At 44.3% G+C, this 23,304-nt stretch overlaps 1 protein-coding gene across 12 annotated transcripts in view; it reads left to right on the top strand.

Annotated features, from left to right (window-relative positions):
• The first annotated feature begins 745 nt into the window (after nucleotides 1–745).
• Nucleotides 746–23,304, top strand: part of TRIM67 (tripartite motif containing 67) — a 40,656-nt gene continuing 18,097 nt past the window's right edge. For 3 of the 12 annotated variants that reach the window (XM_066546735.1, XM_066546733.1, XM_066546732.1), the window contains exons 1-7: nucleotides 746–879; nucleotides 994–1,669; nucleotides 6,904–6,999; nucleotides 10,779–10,901; nucleotides 12,146–12,256; nucleotides 14,426–14,579; nucleotides 22,000–22,157. In XM_066546735.1, coding sequence (XP_066402832.1) covers nucleotides 746–879; nucleotides 994–1,669; nucleotides 6,904–6,999; nucleotides 10,779–10,901; nucleotides 12,146–12,256; nucleotides 14,426–14,579; nucleotides 22,000–22,157 — 1,452 coding nt within the window. Of the gene's footprint in view, nucleotides 1,670–6,903; nucleotides 7,000–10,778; nucleotides 10,902–12,145; nucleotides 12,257–14,425; nucleotides 14,586–21,999; nucleotides 22,158–23,304 lie in introns of all 12 variants that reach the window. The other 9 variants (XM_066546738.1, XM_066546737.1, XM_066546731.1 and 6 more) reach the window with 8 other exon arrangements.

Here is a 23,304-nt window from a genome sequence, read left to right as displayed (position 1 = left end):
CCGCTTGCTGCGCTCTGCCGCCCCTGCCAGCCACAGTGTTCGTAGCTGGGGTTCGTGCTTCCCTTTTAACCCCTTTCTCATCCCTCCCTCTGTCAGTGCCTGACATTTTGTGCATCGTGGTTGTGCTCCAGCATGGTGAGAGCCGTGTGAATGAGAGGTTTGAGCGTAGTTTGTTGGTGAGCATCCTTCTCTAATTCGGTGATGGGCTACTAGAGATAACGAAACCCCGGCTGCGTTCAATCTGCTACCCAAACAATGGCTTTATTTAAACATATGAAGAGATCGCTGCGTGGAGATCCTTTAAAAAACGTTTTAGCCTTTCCCAGCCATAGAGAGAGCGACCACTTTATTTGCTGGAAAGGGCTCTTCCCGCCCCTTCCTACTCCTGCCCTGCCTCCGCCCCCCGCCTCCCTTCCCCACATATTATTACTCTATGCCACCACCGCTAAAACAGTCCCACGGCGCTCCGTGCCCGCGCTACGGCCGGCGGCAGCCAGTCCGTGCCCCGGGCATCCCGCGGCCGCGGGGCGGCTCCCCCGACGCCGGCCCGGCCGTGCGGAGCTGTCTCCGCTCGGCGGGTGCTGAACCGCGCGGGGCGGCAGCGGCGGCCGGAGCCCTCCCGGCCTCGCCCCGGCGTCCGGAGCGGAGGGAGGCGGCGGAGGGGGCGCCGCGGGGGATGGGGGGAGCCGGCGGCGACCCCTCGCCTCCCGCCTGAGGAGCCCGCGCACAAAGCCACGCCGCGGCCATGGAAGAGGAGCTCAAGTGCCCGGTGTGCGGCTCGCTGTTCCGGGAGCCCATCATCCTGCCCTGCTCGCACAATGTCTGCCTGCCCTGCGCCCGCACCATCGCCGTGCAGACCCCGGAGAGCGAGCAGCACCTGCCACCCCTGCTCCACTCTCGGGGCCCCGCGCCGCCCGCCGCCGCGCCGGGAGCGGGGCTGGGAGCGGGGCCGGGAGCGGCCGCGGGCTCCGCCGCCTGCCTGGACTCGGAGAGCGCGGCGGGCGGCGGCGGCGGGGACCACGCGGACAAGCTGAGCCTGCACAGCGAGACCGACAGCGGCTACGGCTCCTACACCCCCAGCCTCAAGTCCCCCAACGGCGTGCGGGTGCTGCCGCTGGTGCCCGCGCCCCCGGGGGCGGCGGCGGCTCCGCGGGGCGCCGGCCCCGCCAGCTCCTCCCTCACCTGCCCGCAGTGCCACCGGAGCGCGTCCCTGGACCAGCGCGGGCTGCGCGGCTTCCAGCGGAACCGGCTGCTGGAGGCCATCGTGCAGCGCTACCAGCAGGGCCGCGCCGCCGCCGCCGCCGCCGCCAAGTGCCAGCTGTGCGACCGCAGCCCGCCCGAGCCGGCCGCCGTGCTGTGCGAGCAGTGCGAGGTGCTGTACTGCGCCGCATGCCAGCTCCGCTGCCACCCGGCCCGCGGGCCCTTCGCCAAGCACCGCCTGGCCCCGCCGCCCGCACACCCGGGCGCCCCCGGCGGCGGCGGGGACGGCGGCGGCGGGAAGGGGGCGGGCGGCGGCCGCAAGCTGCCGACGTGCGCCGAGCACGACCTGGAGAACTACAGCATGTACTGCGTGAGCTGCCGCAGCCCCGTCTGCTACCAATGCTTGGAGGAGGGCAAGCACAACAAGCACGACGTGAAGGCCCTGGGAGCCATGTGGAAGCAGCACAAGGTGAGTCCTGGCAGCCGGCCGGGAGTTGGGGTGATACCCAGAGCTGGGGTGATGCTCAGCACTGTGGTTTGTTCATCTCCAATGCCCCAAAAACGGGTTGCAGTTTGTGGCACATGAGGTCCTTCATGTCCATCATCCTCTCAGACTTTTCTCTCTTCGGCATGGTGCTCTTAGGTTTTTGGCCCTTCCTGACTTCCCGCTGACCCTGCAGCCTCTGCTCAGGGTTGGAAAACCCAGACTCCCTCTTGTGTTGGACTCACCTTGACCACTGAGATTCTGCCAGGTCTCAGGCAGATAGCTGGAATTAGCAAGTCCATCTCACCAACTTGTTTGCCTTCCACAGGGTCCTTGGGCATCCTGTCCTCAGCCTTCCCATGCTCTCGCAGTGGCAGCAGCTACCTGTGAGGAGACAGGGTGGTTGTTCCTTCTTTTCACCACCTCCCTTTCATCCAGGACTCTGTGCAAGCTGCCACAACTCTTTGTCAACAAGGGAGAGTGGCCCACAGCCACTCAAGTGTTTTAGACAAGAAAGCATGGTACAGATGATCATTGACACTGGGTGTTTTTCTGGGCCTTAAAGAGGTCTCCTCCCACTCAGTTCCCAAAGAAGCCAGGAGTAATGGCTGGAGGGATTTTCATGATACAAAGATAAATAAGGAATTGTAGATGGGGACTAGGGACAAGTAAAGCTTTTTCTGATTCAGATATTGTCACTGTCTGATTCATGCTTCCCTGCAAGTGATGCTCCCTACCCCTCCCTGGATTCCTTTGTGGAGAGGTCAGAACCATTTGCTTGGCTACACAGGGGTTTAGTGAAGTGTGGGAGAGCTGGTGGGTCACTTGGTCGTGCTTTCCTTGCTAAAAATAAGGCTTTGCAACCATGTGAATAAAGAGCAAGATGTGGCCTTAGAAGTTGAAAAATGTATGAAGTTAGTTCTGTCTTGCTGAGAATGATGGATCCTGGAAAAATGATTAGTTCATACATATGAACTTAGAGAGGGGACTTCAATACCTGACAGCTGAGGACAATCTTTTGGAGCTTCCTGCTGTATTGGGGTTAAAGGACTTCTCCCACAGCTGTGCAAAGAGCACTTGACCAGCTCTGCTGGCTGCTGGATTCCCTTCTTTTTACTCTCTACTTGCAGTTAGCAGTGGAGAAAGCACAGAGAGATCCTTTCAGACACTGCAGGAAAGGTCAAAATCAAGACTGGTGTCAGCACTATCTATCTTAGCTCAGCACAAGATAGGCTGAGGTATTTGGCAAGACAAAAAAACTACTCTCTATTTTAAGATCCAAAGAAGATGCCCCTTGGGGTGATCTGCTTTGTTGATCCATCCAAGAAGAAAGACAAACTTCTACTGGAGGTGTTTCAGTTTGAATGTTCTGCCAGCAGCTCAGCCATCATTCCTCCCTAACATGATGAGTGCTTGTGCAGATAAGTTCTCTTGCAGATTAAACTTTTGCAGCTGCTGTTCATATCCCAGTGTCAGAATCCACTTCTGAGCAGAATTGTTTTGGTGAGCAGGGTCTGAGTTCACAGTTCAAGTGTGGCTGATGTTTTGGAGGGCATGAGAGACCAGCTTGTGATGTACTATGATCTACCTTGAGTTAAAACTGTTTGATGCCTTTTGGAACATGACAGTCCAGTCTAATCAAATTTCAGAATTAATAATTTTGTCTCTTTCCTACTGTCAAATATTGAAAAAACCCTTTTGTCTGGTATTTTTACTACATTTTTTTTCTATGACTGAGGTATCACAGAACATTATTTTTCTCTTGATTTGCGTATTCAATCAATGTCAAAATTCTTGTGAAAAGATAGCCTCAAAATTAAGTAATTTGGGGACTCTGAAATTATGCTCTTGTGAATATTATATTTCCCAGAAAAATGTGCTTAGCACAGAATAAATATAATGGAACTGAATAGCCAGGCAGCCTAAATCATCATCTCACATTCATTCAGATAAATTGTTTTGGAATTAGATACTTCTGCTTAGAAATAGTTTTCTGTTACAGCAATTTCTACAAGTTTATTACCTGCAGTTACTTTGGCCGAACCATAAATTACTTACATTGACTGGCATGCCAAAGGTAATTTAAGGCTTATGTGTTCTCTGCAGATGCTCCAGGCATAGCTGGTAGAGGCAGCTGAAAGGTTTGTTCTTAGACCAAGGAGCCTTCCTTGTGTTAGCCCTTTGTTTGGCTCCTCCTTTGTCTGGGCCTTATTACAGTGACCTAGTGGCAAATTACAGAGTGTAAAAGCTTGTCCAGGCAGTGCTGCAGGCCATGCAGAGAAATGTGCCCTTACTCTCAGCTGTACTGCTGATACCAAAGCTGGACTGGACTGGTTGGCCCCTGTTAGTGGTGCAGGTTCCCCATTGCACTGCTGTGTGTAACTTCTTCTACAGACAAAGTAAAATTGCTGTAAAATGACAACAAGGCTTCAATGGCACAAATCTATGAAAATCCCCTGGTTTAGCTGGACTTGATTATATTCACTTGCCTAAAAAGTGCATCTGGACCAGCAGTTCAAGGTTATTAAGAAAAACTCTTAGTCTTCTGTTGAAGTTTAATCCTTTCATGTCTTCTTAACAAGTACAGTGGTACTGTAATCACATTTAGGTAGGACTTCAGACCTATGAATGTGAGGAATGATGAGGGGCACATTTCAGCTCTGCCCATTCTAAAGGGTTAACTATACATATGTACCAAAATGCTGAAAACACCCACAGCTGGAACTGTCTGTGAAGGGCAGGCAGGCAGGCAAGTGCAGGAGTCCTCATGCCTGCTTTTATTTTCTGACCTAAAGACTTGTGTTCCCAAAAACATGTGGGCTCTATGAGAATTCAACACCAGGACAGGCTTATCTAATCAATAGTCAACCTGCTGCTAAAGAGAGATGGAGGAATGGCAAGCTAAATGAGCATGAACTGTTCGGTTGAAAAAGGACATGGCCATTATCTGGTTCATTTTCTGAAATCAGAGGTCTTCCCTGCCCATCTGGCTTCAATTACTTATCCTTGTGATCTCTGTGTTCCTGTAATTGGTGGAAATAGAAACTTGGTCTCCATCTCCAGCCCTCAGATTATTGGTTGCAAGACCAGGTATGAAAGTGAGAATAACACCAGGTGGAATACCCTTTGTCAGGAGTTATTAATTTTCCCAGTCAATGGAGCTTGTTACATCTCAGTTTGGCTTACAATAAATATTTCTGTGGTATGAAAGATTGCTCTGGGTGTACAGGGCATTTTTTTATGGCTTGGTTGGTTTACTGGGGGCTTAGTCATGTAGCTCCACTTGATTTTAATGAGAAGTGCATGACTAAGTTCCTCTGATTTGCAAGGTATCTTTTACAAATGCTTGGAAAAACAAGGCTATTATCTCTAAGTGGACTTCACAAATGGAAATCTGGCCTTCTACTCGGCTTCATGCTGGAGTAAAGTTAATGCAACCACAGGTTTTAATGAACAGATCAATTTACTTATGAGCCCTTTAGCCAGTGACATGGCTGAGTTTCTGTTGCAGCTCTCTGTGATGGGAGTGTGCCAGGAGTGACTGTGCTGATTGCCATTGGTATATATGCTGCTTACAATTCATCTGTGGTGGTTTTCTACAGCTGCTTTGATGCCCACATGCTGCCTTTGTCTCTTCTGATCTGGAGAAATGAACTTTGAGATGATTTGAGAGCTGGGGCAGATGTTGGGAAAGTGGAAGTTTCACTTTTTTTGGGACCAACCATTGATTTTGATTTGAAAGAAAGGAACCCTTTCCTCCCTGGGACAATTTGGTCAGGACGGTCAATGACAGAGAATATAATGCTTCTGCCACCTATTTCTTTCTTGCTAACACCCCAGCTGCTTTGTCATGTGCTGCTTTAACCTTGTTCTGTGTCATCTTGACAAATCAAAGGCTCGGATGTACCCTGTGAGTGGAACAGAAAGTGTGGTCAAAAACTTCAAACTTTGGCAAAAGTGACCAGCCTGTGCGGGGCTGACCTCAAGGCCTGATTGTCTGATGTCGCAGAAAACAGAGATTTTTTCATGGACCTGGAGTTTGCTTCTGTTGCCTCCCATAGTGTTAATATCAAACATCATCATTTCAGGTTTTTGTGCATTTACAAGGGTTTGTGTAAGAAAATAGCAGAGATTTAAATACTGAGAAATAGGCACAGTAATGTGTCTTCCCCTTACATTTGTAATGAATGAATTTTGTAAAGCATATTCTCATTTAGATTTTAGCACTAATGTGCTTTCAAGGGGCCGCTTTCCAGCCTCTTGTTGCCCTGTCATACATTCGTCCAGGGTTGCTCCATCCCAGATGCAGAACCTCTCAATGGCATCAGCCAGTTCTTTGAGTACACTTAGTTAATCCTCTTGGGACTCCTGGACTTAGGGATCCATCTGGAGTAGAAAATCCTGCACAAATTTGGGGTTGACTGGGAGTTAATCACTCTCACAGTCATGGTCCTCCAGCTCAGGACACTGGGACCCTAAAATGCATCACTGGGTCTGCCAGGGGCAAAACCACTCTTTCCTTCCTGTCCTTGAAGTTCATCGACAAGCCTCTGGCTCAGCTTAGAGATCTCAGGTGTTGGCTGAGGAAAGGGAAGGTCAGGCCAAGAGTGTGGACTTAAAAAAGACATATTCTATGTGCCTTACCAGTCAAAATTAGAGGAAGGTTTTCTTCCAACTTTTGCAGAAACATTCACCCATTTGTTGAGTTGTAACATGGGAAACTGGAGCCCCAAGGGACATAAGTATGAAGTCTGAGAAGGCAGATTTGTTTTTAAAGTCCTAGTGTATCTCAGGTTTGGTAGCATCTACCACATTTATAAAGATTTCAGACTTGGATGAAAAAGAAGCGTCATTTTGGAAAGCACTTGGGGATTTTTCAGCATGACAGATGCTACTGTGTAAGTGTAAGACTACTACCTCCTTATAAACGTGGGTAGCTGTTTTATAAAAAGGTGTTTGACTTACCAAGTTGCTGCAATAAAGTGGAACATGCAGACACAATACTTGACTGCCCCCACATGCATATTTCACCCTCATTAAATCTGATTACAGTAAAAATCTTAACTGTTCTTTTCTAGCAGAAACACTTTGTGGAATTAGGAATACATGTAAGTCTTTTTGCACATCATTAATAATCAAATCCAAGGATTACTAAGAAAAGCATTTGCATTTTATCACTAACTTTTTCCTTTTTTCTCCTCCTTTTTTCTCCCTTGCAGGCACAGCTATCTCAGGCTTTAAATGGCGTTTCAGATAAAGCAAAGGAAGCTAAAGAATTTTTGGTTCAGCTGAAAAATTTATTGCAGCAGATCCAGGTAACTGTAAAATATAATCTGTTTTGATAATACAGTAATCAATAGAACTGAGTGAATAATTTATTTGATGACTTTGTTTCCTTTGCTGTTCTCATCTTTCCTGGAATCATCTGACCTTTCTTGACTGGATTTGCTAGGTAAAATTGTTCATCAAATAATGCTTGCAAGCCCCTCTTAGCTTCTAGATTGTTTGCTGTTTGTTGCAAAAAGCTGATACTCAATACTGGACATCTGAGCTGTGTTGATTAGTGTTTGATTGAATCCATTAGTCATGCTTCTAGGCTCCTCCCTGACTGACTGCAATTGCTTGAATTTGGCATTTAGGATAAATTCTCATTTTAACACATTCAAAATGTGCTAGCTTTTCATCTTACATTTCCTTAAAATGCATTAATTTCTGCAAAAAATCCAGTCAGCTTGCCTATTAGAGTACTTGTAAGAATGTCCTACACATACTCAAAAATACAGGAATATTCTACTAAAAAGAAAAAAAGGAACTGCTGCTAAATCAATGTGTCGTTTATTGGAGCGTAAGTTATTTTCATGCCTGTAATTGTCTAGATTTAATAGTCAGAAAAAGAGCTCATAGTGAGTGCAGTAATTGAGGGCACAAACCCAAAATGAAACAAGCCTTAATTTCAATCAAATTTAGACTCATCAGTGCTGGAGGTCAGATGATCCTCAAGGTCCTTCTGGCCCTGCGGAGTGTACCTGGAAATGTGCCACTCCAGTTTGGGCTGTGCAGTGTCCAGGAGGGGACACTTGTGTCCTGCGCTTGTTAGTAAGGGAAAACCAAAGCAGAAATTCAAAAAGTTTATTCTTTATTCATTAAAGTATTCCACCTAAAACCTCGGAGGGTAAATTTGTACCACAAGAGATGCCCAAGCTCTTGGGTTGCCTCAGGGCAGCCTAACAAGGCACCCTCACAGTCTGCCACAGCCACGTGGGGAAGGGAGCACACCAAAATGAGGAACTGGTAAAATTAAAGGACAATTAACTGAAAGAAACCAGTGCCAAGCCACTGACTGGCACTTGTAATGTGCTGTATTTTGGCTATAGGGTGAGGTTTCTCTCAGCTGACTTACCCATTTAACAGTTATGTAGCTCACATAGTTATGTAGTCTACTCATTTAGACTTCTTTCACTGTCCAAGGAGAAAAGACAGGCACCTCTAGAGAGCATTTCTTCCTGTAGGTATGAACAGCTATTTTAGGATGGGATAACCCATCCAAAACAGTAGTCTATCACCAATCTTTCTTGAGTCATCTAGCTCCATTACAAATGTATTTTTCCCTCCTGAAACCTAGAAGTGGTCTATTATGACTATTTATGACTATGCTGTAAAATCCTTTAATGTGTTTCAATAAAATCACTGCCAAATTGCTCTCCATAAGGGAGCTGCTACAGTTGGATCAAAAGACCAAGCCATTTATTTGATGCTGCTTATTGCTTAAAATGCTAGAGGAGAGCTCAGAAGAGGAAATTTTATCCAGCAGTACTCTCTAACTTTTAGCCACGTCTGGTCACAAATCTGAATCCGACCCTCACACGTTGAGGCAATCTTCATCCTGAGTCTGAGTGAAACATCAAATTTCAGCAAACCAAAACAGCAGGACTAATCAGCTGCATATTGTATTTCTAAGTAAAACGAGACTGGGGCATGGCTCCAAGATGATCACTCACACACTTTAACCCTTAAGGAGCTCCTGGAATGGTTTTCTCTCGTGACAAATTGCACTCCTTTCATGCAATGTTCGAGCCACCTTTGATGATAGCACATACCAGGCAATGCTCCTGGTAGTCAGGTTTGGTACAGCCACACTCTTAGAGGGGAAACGGTTTAGATGTGTCATGAGCCAGTCTGTGCCTTTTGACATTTGGACAAAAACCAGTTCTTGTACTGTTACTTTGTGGGGGAACAGATGTAGCCTTTGTGCACAGGTTTGTAGCCAGACACATAGAGCTGGTTATTTACAGCAGAAATCTTATGATGGCTGCCACACTTGCATATGGACATTTACCCCTCAGCAAAAATGTATTTTAGCAATACTTCTACACAAAGGATCAAGCAATATGTAGATTTTATTATCCTGTCTCAATGCACTGCAGACCAGGCAGCCACCCACATTCTTTATCTCCTCTCTGAGTTTGCCAGAGCTACCAGGAATCATGCTTTCATCTTACCTGGGGCAGTTTGCAAATTCATAACCTATTTTTCTTTTCCCTGCTTTGCAGATCTGTTGTTTCCCCCTCTTTTTTCCTGCCTTTCTATTCTCTGAGATGACTTTTATATCTCTTGGTCTTTTCTTTTCAGATACTGCCTGTTCCTCATTGCTCCTGTTGCTTCCTTGCTTCTCCTTGTTGCTGTCATGATCTGATTTTCCCATTTTCCCATCTGCTGTAACAATTTCATACTTTCTCACTTGAAGGAGGCATATAGCCAAACACCCTGTTTGATGTGTGGGCAGAAAATGAGGAGAGAAAGAAACGATGCACTGCAGCCACCGACTGATTCAGGCTCTGTGCACAAAGCAGCACTTCAGGAGTAACGGGGTGGAAATGGGCTTAAGGGGGAGCTGGGAGTGACACCAGCCGAGGTGGGGGAGATGCAGACAGGAAGAGTCTAAGACAAACCTCCTATGAGCAGGAGCTGAGCCGTCTGGAGTCTCCCCAGCCCCGGATAAACCCCCGCCCACATCTCCCGGCAGGTTCAGGACTGCACTGGGGCTTCCCAGGGGACGCTGACCCTGCACCCATCGGCTGGAGAATGGGATGCACGGGTCACAGTGAGGGAAGGGAGTACAGTGCTGAAAGTTCTGAATTCAAAATAAAGAAGACAAAGCAAATGAGTAGAAAATAAGAGAAAAGCTAAAGAGATAAGAGATAATAATGAGTTAGGGGAGTACAATGTCTTAGCAAAGAGGCACTTCTGCTTCAGTACATGCTTAAAATCTTCTCACATTTAATGATGTTTTTTTCTTTTTTAATTGGGGTATTTGGGAGGAAAGCTGATAGCACACTTAAACATCTCCTTGGAAGAGAAGCTTGAAAGTTTTCTCCTTCTAGTCTCACGAGCAGAGGAGGTGAGGGAGAGTCTTCCTTTGAATGGGTACTAGAGAAGCAGTTCCAGGAATTTATGTAATGCTAAATTGTTCCCAGAGCCTATTAAATGCTCGGTGTTGTATACCTCATGCTGGTTTCTGCCTAGCAAAGAATTTTACCATAATGTGAATAGAAAGTTGCCTCTTTTTTTAAAAGCTAATCAAGTACATAGCTCCACTGCCAAGTGCTAGCTATTTTATAAAAAGTACTCGAAGCAATACACAAACCTTAGGGCTTTGTACCTCATTATTTTCCTTGTAATAAGCCAGTAGACCAGATTCTGGTCCCTAATTCTGTTCTAATTGCTGTGGTACAGAGCCAGTGATTTCAAAGTTGCTACAGTGGGATAATCAAAACAGATTGGAGCAGAATCCTCTTATGTATGTATGCATTGTGTATGTTACATTTAGCATTTACATCATGTTGTAGTACATCTGTCATCAGGAAAGTGCCAGTAAATCATGGTTTTGAATAAGACCATTTGTGGCATGGCATGTTATTGTTTCATTTTACAGCATGCAGCTAGTACTGGTACAGCTGTAATGAAATCAGAAAGGCAACAAAAATGCTGAGGGTCTTGAAAGGAAATCTTTTCTGAGCAGAAAAGCAGGTATGAGCAATAGCTTAAGCTGCAAACTGTGCAGTCTCTGATGTGTGTGACTCTGTCCTCGTTGTAGGAGAACGGGTTGGATTACGAAGCCTGTCTCGTGGCTCAGTGCGATGCCTTGGTTGACGCGTTAACGCGGCAAAAGGCAAAACTGCTCACAAAGGTCACCAAGGAGCGTGAGCACAAGCTGAAGGTGAGCACTCCTCTCATCAGCTCAGCACAGCTGCTGAGAGATACCTGCTGTGGTTTGTCAAGTTCCCCTTGACAATGAAATCTCATAGTGACCAAATTATAAAGTTCCTTTAGCAGGTTCCAGTTCAGCAGTTTAATAGAATTGTGCCTACACACGTTAGATGGTGGATATACTTCAGCAGTTTGTTGAATCAGGCCATCAATCTTTATTTGTCTTATGGTTTCGGGCTATCTTTTAGGGGTGCTTATCAGTGAAACCTGTGTGTGGTTTGGATTTTGGCACCTTCTGCCCAAGTAAACAGTTATGATTTTGATATCTCCTCGAATCTTTAAATTCAGGTAAGCCACCTCCAGAAATACATGGGCTACTCAAAACATGTTAAAGAAATACAGTGAAAGAAGATGGCAAGAAGAAATCTAAAATGGTTGTATGAAGTGGCAGTTAAGACATATTTAAATAGACACATTTTTTAAAATGGTGATCTTAATGTGATTTTGAGGTACTATGGTGTCATTCACAATAAAAGTATCTAAGACAGAAGGAAAAAGTGAAATGGATTATCTAACATATCAGTTAACAAAATCCACCTGAGATCAGCATTCAGCTTGTTTAACAAGAACCAGCACTTAGGACATACTGCTGACAGCACAGCAAACCCTGCAGTTTATTGCAGTCACAAGTTGTCCTACAGAACTCAGTGCTACTAGACCTAGTCCACAGCCATGTGGCAGCAGAACCAAGACCAAAATCTGGAAAAATGGAATGTAGCTATTTTATTTGTTAATTCCAGCAAATCTCTTCTTAAGCAGAGCAGGTTCAATAATAAATTGTGAAGAGAATGTTTAGGGTATGATCTGTGAGAAACCACTCCAGCAGTTTGCCTCTAAAGTGAAGGACTTTTAAAAAGTTCAGATGTTAGTGAAAGTATGACTGGAAATGTGAACACTGCAAATGCAGAGACATGTTCTGTGCCCTCTCTGCCCCAAGCAAGCCTAATCTTTGAGAAATTAATCTGCTCTGAAAATTGAGATTCCCTGTGCACAACATTTTGCCAAGCTAATTATCACTATTTACAATACAGAGCAAGTGAGTGAAGCTGATGGAGATACAGCAGTGGCCATATGGCAGCTAAATTAAGCATAGATTTAACACACTCTCCCATTCTTTGTCTCTTCTGAAATAGTTTAATATGATTCACTGCAAGCTGAGGCAGTCATAGAACTGTACTGATGTTTGTTTTCCAGGTTGTTTGGGACCAGATAAATCACTGTACACTGAAGCTACGCCAGTCAACAGGGCTCATGGAATACTGCCTAGAAGTTATCAAAGAAAATGATCCCTCTGGGTTTTTACAGGTATTTTTCTTCCTAATGTTCTGGAGGGGAAAAAAGGAAAATAAATTAAAGCTAAGTCTAAAAATGTATGGCTTTGTTAATTAGCCCCTTCCACCTCCAAGGCAGGTTCACCTTAACTCCTGTAAGAACTGTCTAAAAACTCAGAGAGCCGGGTGACTGCATGAGTGTTCCAGCAAAGAGATGGCTTTAACAGCTGCACCCTGACTGAGGTGGGGAGTTAGTGGTCACACCACTGCCCTAACTCCTGATGTCTTTCCTCTTGACAGCCCTTCCTTCTGGGATGAGAAAAATATGCTATGCAATTGATGATAGCTCTTTGCAGAATATTATTTTATTCTCATCTCAGAAACCCAACACAAGGCCTCACAGAGCTCTCTGATTAATTTGGAGAGGTCAGTGACTCAGGAGAGTAGTACTTCTCCCCCTTGTGCTTCTCCCCTTTGCTTTCCTGTGTAAAAGAGTCCTTTCAGCACCTCCCCTGTAAGGATATCTAGTCTGAAGGGGCTGCCTGTAGCTTTGCTTTGCTGAGATTGTTGCATCAAGACCTGTGGCAGCTCCAGGTACCTTTTCTTTGCAAAATATGGCCTAGCCAATAATTGCCTTAATTTGCAGGATACTGCTTCTTAGGTGCAAACAGTGAAAATGTCTGTTGATGAGACAAAACATAACAGTGGTTTTTTTCCCATAAATTATTTTGTTTAATTTATTCTTATATTTTTATTAATAACTTTATTTTGCCCTAGTGGTTTTGTTGCCTGATTTACTTCCTAAAAAGAAAGGTACATCAAACAAAATGACCTGCACACATGAATGCATGAGTGTCAGGGGTTTGTCAGAGCATCCCTAAAAAACAGGATGAGAATTAGCCAACCTAAACCTATTAACACTCCAGACTGATAGTTACTGTCATGTCTGGTCTCAAGCAAGAGAGGGAAATGTGTGGTGTAGATTAATCTCTAGGTTACACAGATTTTAACAGGCTGTTGGCTGGACTCTGCAGGACAAACAAAACCTTTGGGTCTTACCTACATGCTATCTAGATATATGCTTTACTTTCTTTTCAGCTTACTTTCCCTGTAACTTCTGTGGCTTCAGTTTTTGTAGGCCCCTTTATAAAAAAAAAAAACACAAACCATTTTTGTTTTTACTTTTTCCTGGTCAATCTAATGATGCTTTCAATACAGCCAGCAGACCCTCAGGCATTGCATTACTTTGAGCAACTACTCCTGCAGCCAGGATACTGAGACATGGCCAAGGGATCCAGCATCCCAGTAAGTGACACCGAGGCTGCAGGAGGATGTGGGATGCTCCTCCACCTACTGCACAGACCCATAAGGAGCTGTGGATGCAAGGGCTCAGACAGGAGTGTCCTCAGTAAAAGTAATGAGGAAAAGTATCCAAATTCCTACAACAGAGGAAAACTCTCTCTGTTATACCCAGAAAAAAATTTTACTCTCTGTGACTTACAGGAAATTCACTGTCAGGGATTCCTGATACCCAAATGACAGCTTCACTGAACTTAAGGACAGCTGAGCTCATTGATTTCCACAGGGGCAGGATTTAACTTCCTGAAGTGTCTGTTGTGATCATTTCAGTTTGACTTTTGGTCTGATTGTCTGTGGGCTGAGCTAGAGCAAATCTTTAAAAATTAAGTTCGGTTTTCATGTAATGGTAGAAAATCCATCATATATGTGAAAATCTATCTGACAATTTATCACCCTCACTGTGAGTAATATACACCTTCCTTACCATTTGATTTTTTAATCCTTTAGCTTTCATCCACTGAATCATTTCTTCTGAATGGAGAGACTCAAACATTTAAGCCTCTCTTTGTGCAACTTCTTTTTAAACAGGAGAGCAAAAGTAGACCATGCAGATCAGAGAACAGAGTACAGAATTATATGTGGCATTCAGAGGCATGACACACAACATAATCTTAACAGGCTTTATAAATGCAGTTTTTACTTTCCTAGCCTAATATGAGATTTATTTTGAAAAGACAAGATGAAAAGATGCAGCAAAAATGGACCTCACCCCAAAACGACCAGATCCCATCTCATCTGTTTTGCTGTCTTAATTCTGTTTCCTTTGTGCTGTATCTGACAGGCATTCTGTCATTTTTAATGTGTGCATCTGCCATTTCATTATAAACCTGACACTCTCTTTCAGATCTCAGATGCTTTAATCAAGCGTGTTCAGGTATCTCAGGAACAGTGGGTCAAAGGAGCCTTGGAGCCAAAAGTGTCTGCTGAGTTTGACTTGACTCTGGATAGTGAACCTTTACTGCAGTCAATTCACCAGCTGGATTTTATTCAGATGAAATGTAGGGGTGAGCTCTTATGATTTTCCTTTTCCTGTTTTTCATGCATGTGTTGAAACAGTGCTGGGAGGTGTAAGGACTCAAAGGAGGAATGACTTGTATTTGCCAGATGGTTTAAAAGGTGTTCAGGCAAATTCAGGTTACTGGGTGTTTCCTGGAAAGGTGTGCTCCCCTCACATGTATAATCTTTACGTGCATCTGGTATTTCTGTCTGAGCTGAACAAGCTCAGATAGAAATACCAGATGGACTTAAAGATTGTAAAGATAACTTTGCTTCAGAGTAGGGCTTTGAAGATTTGTAAGACATGAGCTGCATGAGACTTCATGCCATTTTGTAGCATTCCTAGGGTTGACATGGTTAATTCAAGATACCAGTTACCCCTATCTTGTCAGAAACAGCTGAAGTAGAAAATAAATATACACTCACACACACTTGAATAGGGAACACCCCCCCACCCCCAGCCTTTGACCTTTGACTTGTATCTGGACTGCGCTGTAAAAATTGCCCATTTTAATAAAAAAATCACAAAGAAGAGATTCACAGTGGGAAAGTACCTCCATGGCTGTACCACACAAGGGGATAGTAGCTCCATGGCTGTACCATTCCATGGTTCCAGGTATCTGGATAATTCTGATGAACAAGCTAGAGGGAACTGAGGTTAAAAAATGTATCTAAAAGAAGAAGCTGATGAACAGGACATGTCACTGACATAAAAAAAAAAGAAAATTAACATAATAAGCTTGTAATGGGGTTGGTTTATATGAAGCAGGCTGAGAACTGCATCAGAATTAGACAGATCCATAGAACACTTGGGTTTGAAAGCCATTGTGGTCCCTGGGAATGATGTCATTAGCTTCTCTCAGTGGTGATTCAAGCCCTAATTATACATGGGGGTGACAGGATAGAGGCTGCCAGAAGTCAGTGAATGAGTTAAGGATATCGTGTACTGATGTCAGATGTGGGTTTTTTTGTTGTTTTGAGCAAGCATAAAGAACTTTGTTCCACTTACGTGTTCTCTCTGGGCCTAATTCTGCATCTAAGACACCCAAGATGAAGTAATTAGGGTGGATAATTTGGCAGATATGTGGAGAAACAATGTACGAACAGTTAAAGGCCAGAGTCTGCTCACCAAGAATGCTTTGCATCTTGGCATAAACAGGCTGTGTTAAAGTTCAATAAACATCTGTGAACTGCTCCTTTGAAATGTTGTCAGACAGGCAAGTGGAGTCAAGAGAGCAGGAATATCACTGATGAAACTCTTCTGAATGCTGTCTGCACTTGTCTTTTTAAAATCAGTTTATATTTAATGCTAGCCATATTTATTGCGAAATATATTTAATACTAATCTCCCACCACTCTCCTTTACAAACATAGGAAGGATTTACTTAAACTAGTCACCTAGATTGCTAATTAACCACAGGTTACCTGAGGTGAGAGCAGCTTTGGTATTTGGCTTGTGGACATTCACCTGGCTTTAAGCTTGAAGACTTACAAAACTTTAATTGAGCCAGCTTCACTTGTGTTTTTTGAATTAAAGTGTTTTCTGCTACGCTCTCATTTATCATAAGATGGCAGGGAAGCTCTGGTACTGAGTTAGACACAATCCGAGGGGCAGAGAAGAAGACAGGACTTTTGCAGCCCAAACCTGTGCAGAGCTTCCAAACACCCTTGGACTTTGCTCCCCAGAGACAGGCTAGCCCTCAGGAAGGGCTTTTTCTTGAGCTGTCTTGGTCCTGACCAGGTATTATCTATTGCATGTCCCATCAGGTTGGTCAGCACAACCAGAGTGACCATGCACACACCATGCAAAGAATAGTGGAAAGGTGTTAACCTGGCCAGCATTCCTTAAGGTGCATAAGGAATGGCGTAACTCACCTTCCGACCTCTGTGTGCCCAAGCAGAACAAGCCTCTGACCAGTTCCAAGCTAGCATTCATAGGGATTGGGGATTGTTTAGTATATAGACATGTATTTGTCTTTCTTCATTTATGACAGCAAGTCTATTTCCATTTGAACTTCTCAGTCTGACACTTTGGCCTTTTTTTTCTGAAATTTTACTTCTATGACCTCAACCAACTCTGCATTATTTTAGAATCATAAAATAATCTGGATTGGAAGGGAACCTCAAGGATCATCTAGTCTCAACCCCCTGTCATAGGAAGGGTCACTTTTCACTAGATTAGGTTTCTCAGAGACCCATCCTGCCTGGCCCTGAACACTTGCAGGAAAGGGACATCCATGGCTTTCCTGAGCACCCTCTTCCAGTGCCTCACAACCCTCACAGTAAAGATTTTCCTAATATCTAATCTAACCCTCTCTCTTTCAGTTTGAAGCCATTCTCCTTTGTCCTATTACTACATGCTCTTGTAAAAACTCCCTCTCCAGCTCTCTAGTAGGCCTCCTTTAGGTACTGGAAGGCCAGAATATGGTCTCTCAGGAGTCTTCTTCACTCAGCTCTCTCAGCCTGTCTTCATTGGAGATGTGCTCCAGCCCTCTGATCATCTTCCAGACCTACTCCAACAGTTCCATGTCCTTTCTATGTTGGGGGCCCTGGAGATGGACACAGTACATAGAGCCATTGACCATGACTCTTTCAGTGCAGCCATCGAGCCAATTCCTTATCAGCTGAGAGGTCCATCCATTAAAATTCTTGTCTCTCCATCTTAGAGACAGGGATGTTATATGGATAACGCTTTGCACAAGTCCAGGTAGGTGAACACCAGATCATCTTCCCTCATCTGCCACTGCTGTTATTCTGTCATAGAAGGCCACCAAATTTTCTAGGCATGATTTGGCCTTCTTCAGATGCGCTATTTGTGTTTTCTCATGCAGAATGGTCTTGCATCTAGAAATGCAGCTATCAGAGTAATCAACTCAGCATTTCAGGAGCAAGCACCCAAACTGATTGGGAACATCCCTTTGCTGACTGTAAGGAGAAGCTGCAGTTGCATGGTGATGTTTTGCTATTTATCACCATGAGCACTGGGACAGATTGCCCAGAGAGGTTGTGGCATCTCCCTCACTGGAGATATTCAAGAACTGTAGGGACACAGTCCTGTGCCATGTGCTCTAGGATGTCCCTGCTTGAGCAAGGAGTTTGGACCAGATGAGCCCCTGTGGTCGCTTCCAAGCTGACCTGTTCTGTGATTCTGTGACTTCCATATTTCTGAGCATCCACTTTCACAAAGAAAAAATGTCCTCCTTTTTCATCTGCTCCTCTTTCTTCAATCCTACCTACGCCAGCACACCAACAACTCATCCGTCTTAGCCAAATGTTGGTGTTGAGGTGAGTGTTATTAAGCCATTTCAATGATCTGTAAAGGATGTTTTGGGGAGATCTAGGAGAACAGGGCAAGCATGGCTTTTCCAACTGTAAGTTGTTTTTTTTCCAAAAGTTTTGCAATGTAATATCTGTATTATTTTTATCAGTGCCTAGTACATGACTGAATTTCTATTTTTTTTTCAAACTCTGGCCTCATTCAACCTCATTGAACCCATTGCATGGGTCATTTAGAGTGAAAGCATGCTTGAAAGTAAACATTGATTCACTGTGTTAGACAAAGAATGAAAATGAGAACAAATCACATTGCATTTGCTTTGATGACGTTCATTTACATTACTGATGCATTCTCTATAGGCACAGATCAAAAGCTCATCTAAAAAATAAAGATCATAGGGTTCTTTTTCTTTTTTGCAGAAAGAAGAAGCAATCTGAGAACAAATTAAATGTGCAGAGATGTGATAGGTGCAGAAGTAATGCTTAGGCAGTCATGTTGATCAGAGGGTCTCACTGAGTCCCACACTCCCTGGGCCAGCTGACCTCAGAGACACTCACACAGCTCTACTGGTTGCTGGCATTTTGAGCTTTCCCAGATAATTTTCTCTCTCCATGTTTTCTTCTCTCTGAGGCTTTTACAGAATGCCTTGTCACAAAATTCCTGTCCTCTGATGCCTGGCTTAATGTGTAGTTCACATATTCTCAGTTAGAGCTATTGGCACAGGCAAATGCACATTCCGGGTCTGCTTTGTTCACACAGCTGTAACTGGTGGGCAGTCTTCATTGGTTGAAAAACAGGACTAGATACAAAATCAGAAAATATGTAGCTACTCTACTTTTCTGTACCACCTCTGAACATTTATTCATATACTGCTTCTCCTTATCCTGACTGACTCCTTCCCTCTTCTGCAAACCATGAAGATTCCCCAGACATGTCTGCTACAAATCTTCTCTGCTTCTGCAGGTATGAACTATACTGCCCTGAGAATTAAAGGACAGCTGTTTCATCTTAAGCTTTACCTCTGGTTCTTTCTGCTCTATGTCACGGACTCAGCTCCTTGTGGTCTCTCCTTCTCTCCAAACACTGTTTGTAAGGCACTTGCTACAGCAGTGACTCAAGCTATTCCAGAGCTGTACTGCAGTTTTGGAGGAAGTCAAAGTTTTCCTGTTTCTGGGGGGTCCCATTCTTTCAGTGCATTTAGTCCTTTAAAAACTAGTCTGGGAAGGTGGGTGACATCATTACTTGTCAAGAGGACAAAAGACAGCATCTTAGAGCAGCCCTTCTGTACCCTGTGAGGGGACTACCCTGATCAGCCATGAGATGCATTGAGCAATATGTTTTGAGAACTGCTCAGTTGACAAGAGACGTTAGTCAGTGTCACATTTCTTATCAAAGAGTGACCTGCATGAAGCACGTTTAAAATAGCAGGACATCATTCAGACTCATTAATAAGTCCCGCTGTGCCAGTGCAGTAACATTTCTCCCTTTATATTTTTAATATTTTCCTTCCAAAAAATCTCTTGAGAACTTTAAATTGGTCAAGAAGTGGGACAGAACTGCAATTTAACATCTAAGTCTTTTTTTTTCTCCCTGGCACTTAGCCTATATTTTTTCTTTCCTTAGTCCTATTCCACTGCTTGTTGCTGTGAAGTACATACCAGTATCCCGATTATTCAATCACTTTGCACTTTCCTATGATTTTTAGAGGTGTTCATCTTTTCTCCTCCCATAGGGAATTTGAGATCAAGGCAAATCTCTGCCCATCCACATCCAGTGTAGAAAGCAGGTTGGGCACAGAGAGCATCATGCAGCAAAGATGCTTGGCAGGAGCTTCTTGCCTCTCCTTCAGGAGAGTTGTGCAGTTCAGGCTGGATCAAAGAGAGCAGGCGGCTGATATGGATTGCCCACAAAGCCTTGAATATCTAGCAACACATTAAAGAAGCCAAGGCGCTTCCCCATAATATGTGAGACTCTCACACATTGGGCTAAAATTCACCCTTCCCCCTGGGAAGTGGGAACAACAGCACTCTACTGGATGAAAACGTATTTTATTCCTAGACAGCATTCCTGTTTACATAGTTAAAGAGGAATTGTAAAACACATACCCTTCTCCAAAAATTCTGCTCTTTTTTTGGCATTGTGCATTACATGAACAGTTCCTGAAAGCCTCCTATCAGTGTTCCTAGGAGTTTTTCAGAGGTTGGAAAGGTTAGTGCACTGTCTGTTTTGCATCTTAGAAACTTCAGGAACTAGGTTTTCATCCAGTCTTGCCAGGAGGAGTCTCAGAAATGGGGAGGACCAGAAAAATGCCTCCTGAGAGGGCTAACCAGCTAGCAAAAGCAGCAGGAGTATGGATGGCTGATAGAGCCCTGTCTTCTCCCAGGCTCATCAGTCACCAGGAATATATTGGTTAACAAACACAGACAAAACTCTAAACTTAAAATGGTTCACTTAAGAAATCCCATTACCTCTGAATTCCTCATTTTCAGGTTTTTGACTCTTGTTACATTTCTGTGACTTCTCCAGACACAGTGTCTCCTAGAGGAAACTCTGAACTTTCCATGTGAGAAAACAAGCAGGTTTTTATTTATGACACCCTCTGAATCATCCTTAAATATCAAGGAATAGGAACAAGGCTTCCTTTTCACAGAAAAACCTTCAAGAGCTAATTTATAAAGCTCTTTTGTTTCATTCTTCTGGGCTACCAACCATCTGCGTTCACTGTGGTGATGGATAATGCCAGCGGAAAGCCAGGGTAGCTTCTGTGCTGTTTATCACAAGTGTGATGTTGACTTTCGAGTCACTTCCAAAGTGGGGGTGAAGCCTCAGCCCTGTCACACAGTAGCATCCATTTTCCCACAGTCTGCTTGGTACACAGAACATGAACAGTCCTCTTTTATCCAGAAACATAAAATAGGACGAAAGGAACAGCTCAAGGGCTTAGCTCTCACGCAGACAGAAGGAGGAAAATAAACTAGAGGGTCAAAGTAGATAAAAGAAGAGCAAACCAATATTATTAGGGCAATGAATTCTCAGAGCACTCAGTTTCTTCTAAGACATGATTGAGCTCAGCAGAAATGATATTGAGATATTGGATGGTAAAATTTAGCCTTGGGCAGAAGACCAGGCAGGCTTTGTGCATCACTTGCATCCTAACTTAACCTGTATGTTTTCAACAGTGCATGAGATGCATGCCAGCTCTATCCAGAAGACTAAATTTTCACTTTAGAATTGCCAGCAAAGAGTGAACAGTGAGAGTTTAGTTCTGTTTAGGAGAGGTTGGATAGAGGTCTCTTTCCCACAGAGACACAGCTGAATATTTTACTCTGTTTCTTTTTATTTTTAAGATGCTGGTCTGGCAAACAGTCTCTTGGTGTTTATTCTGAGCAAGTCACTGAAAAGGCATGTTGGTAGAAAAATTTGCATTTGTAATTTCCATGAGGAGTCTCTTGTGATGCAGAAGTTCGTTTTGCTACCTGAACCATGGGATTTAGATAAAGTTTGCAAACAGAAAAATTTGCTTCAGCAGTTTATTTTAAGTATGGTTGCCATAAAGATAACACATCCAAGGTGTTTTTGATGAAAAATTAGGGGGAGAGGGAGGGGTGGTAAATTAGATTTTTAACCCCCCCCCAACTGTAGTGAAGAATTGTTTTCCTGCTGTTGGTGGAGTTCAGGCTGTCTCTCAGCTGTGCTGGGAGGAGTGGCTGCTCTGCTTGCTACCAACCCAATTCTTTGTTAATGCACTGGGTTCTCTGGCAGGATTGCCTGTGCCACTCTATGGCCTGAGACACCCTCTGCCCTTCCTTTTGGGGACAGTGGGTGCTCTGGTGTGAAAAAGAATTCTTCCAGACAGTGACTCCTGGGAAGGAAGACACTCATGGATTCCCTAGACTCTAGTTCTTATGTGACATGACAATCAAGTCCAGATATGTTTCTGTCTACATATTTCAGTGAAATGATTTGTCTAACTGGGTAACAAGATTTTGTTATGTAATTTTACTGCCTTTTGTTTCAAGAAAGAGAATGGACTCTCTTCCTAACAAACACTGGCTCCCCTGCAAGGGGAAGGAGGTGAGCAGTTGCCCTAGTGCTCACAGCACAGACTAATGGGGTAGGGCAGACTTACACTAACCTGTACCCAGTTCCTGTTTCAGTGCCACCTGTCCCATTATTGCAGCTGGAGAAGTGCTGCACCAGGAACAACAGTGTGACATTGGCCTGGAGGATGCCACCTTTGAGCCACAACCCAGTGGAGGGCTATATCTTGGAACTTGATGATGGAGATGGTGGCCAATTCCGAGTGAGAATTTCATTCAGCATTTATTTGTGTTTCTTTGTATGTGAGTTTCCTCCAGATACGGATTTGTTTCTGTCTGAGGGTGGGGAGAGGGGTAGGGAAGATTGGGATGTCAAAACATCCCTAATTCCATTGTGCTGGTGGAGAAAGCAGTGCAGATGCTGCTTAAGGACCACTGGCCTAGGTAGGAAGTTTGTCTGAGGTTATTCTCAGGGCTTTTGGAAAGAGGGCCTTGATGTATGCCCAGTGCATTCTGGAGTAGAAAATCCCATATGAGCTTGCTGAGTATGAGAAGCTGGAAGTGTTTCATTGCACAAACCAGAAATTTCTTTGAAGCCCCTACTCTCACCTGTCCATTGCACCCTGTTTCAACAGCTGACATTCTTGGTCCAGAAATGCAACTCCATCTTTCCTGATTTTCTGAGTAAAAATATGATCCTGCATAAAAATACAGGGTTTCTAAACCTCTCCCTTGGGAATGGATGGGACCAGACTGGTGGAAGCTTTTTCCACTATCGTGCTGTGATGGAATTGATAAATATGGAAAGGCTTCCCAAGTGCTGCCTTCCAGATCCTCTGGTTGATGCCACAACGTGATGCTCCTGGTTGCAGGTGCAGGGTGCTTATGGGCTCCCATACTTTTTCAACACATCCTGATGAACAAACTAGAGAAACAATTCAATCAGCTTTCTTCCAGCCATGTCCTCCTAGAAGCTGTGGCCCTTCTGCCTCAGGCAGGCTTCAGGCTCCTGTTGCTCAGGACCAGGCTGGCCCAGTGCTTTCCCTAGGGGCTGGTGCCTCAAAAGCATCTGGACATCATTGTGGAGCACAGCTGCTCTCTTCACAAACAGGGAATTTTGCCAAAAACTTGTGATGGCATTTCTTCGGGAGCTGCAAACTGGCTTCTCCCAGGAAACCTAAAGATTTCTCAAGCTGAAAATGTCCTGGCATGGATCCACCTAAGGAACTGCCAAACCACTACACCCATAGCCAGCAAAGGTGCCTCGTTTGGACACTCCTCATTAGAAGAGGCAGCAGTATTGTCAGGGCATTTTGAAGAGGTCATTGTGGTTTTTGGAAGGTCTCCTCAGTTCCTTTGTCCAAGTAACATTTCACAGGGATTTGAAGAGCCTGGCTTCCACTACTGAAA

Source organism: Molothrus aeneus, chromosome 3 (genome assembly GCF_037042795.1).
Source record: "Molothrus aeneus isolate 106 chromosome 3, BPBGC_Maene_1.0, whole genome shotgun sequence".
In the NCBI taxonomy this organism is placed as follows: domain Eukaryota; kingdom Metazoa; phylum Chordata; class Aves; order Passeriformes; family Icteridae; genus Molothrus; species Molothrus aeneus.
Note: the sequence above shows the minus strand (reverse complement) of the source record. Positions and strands in the feature narration are given on the sequence as shown.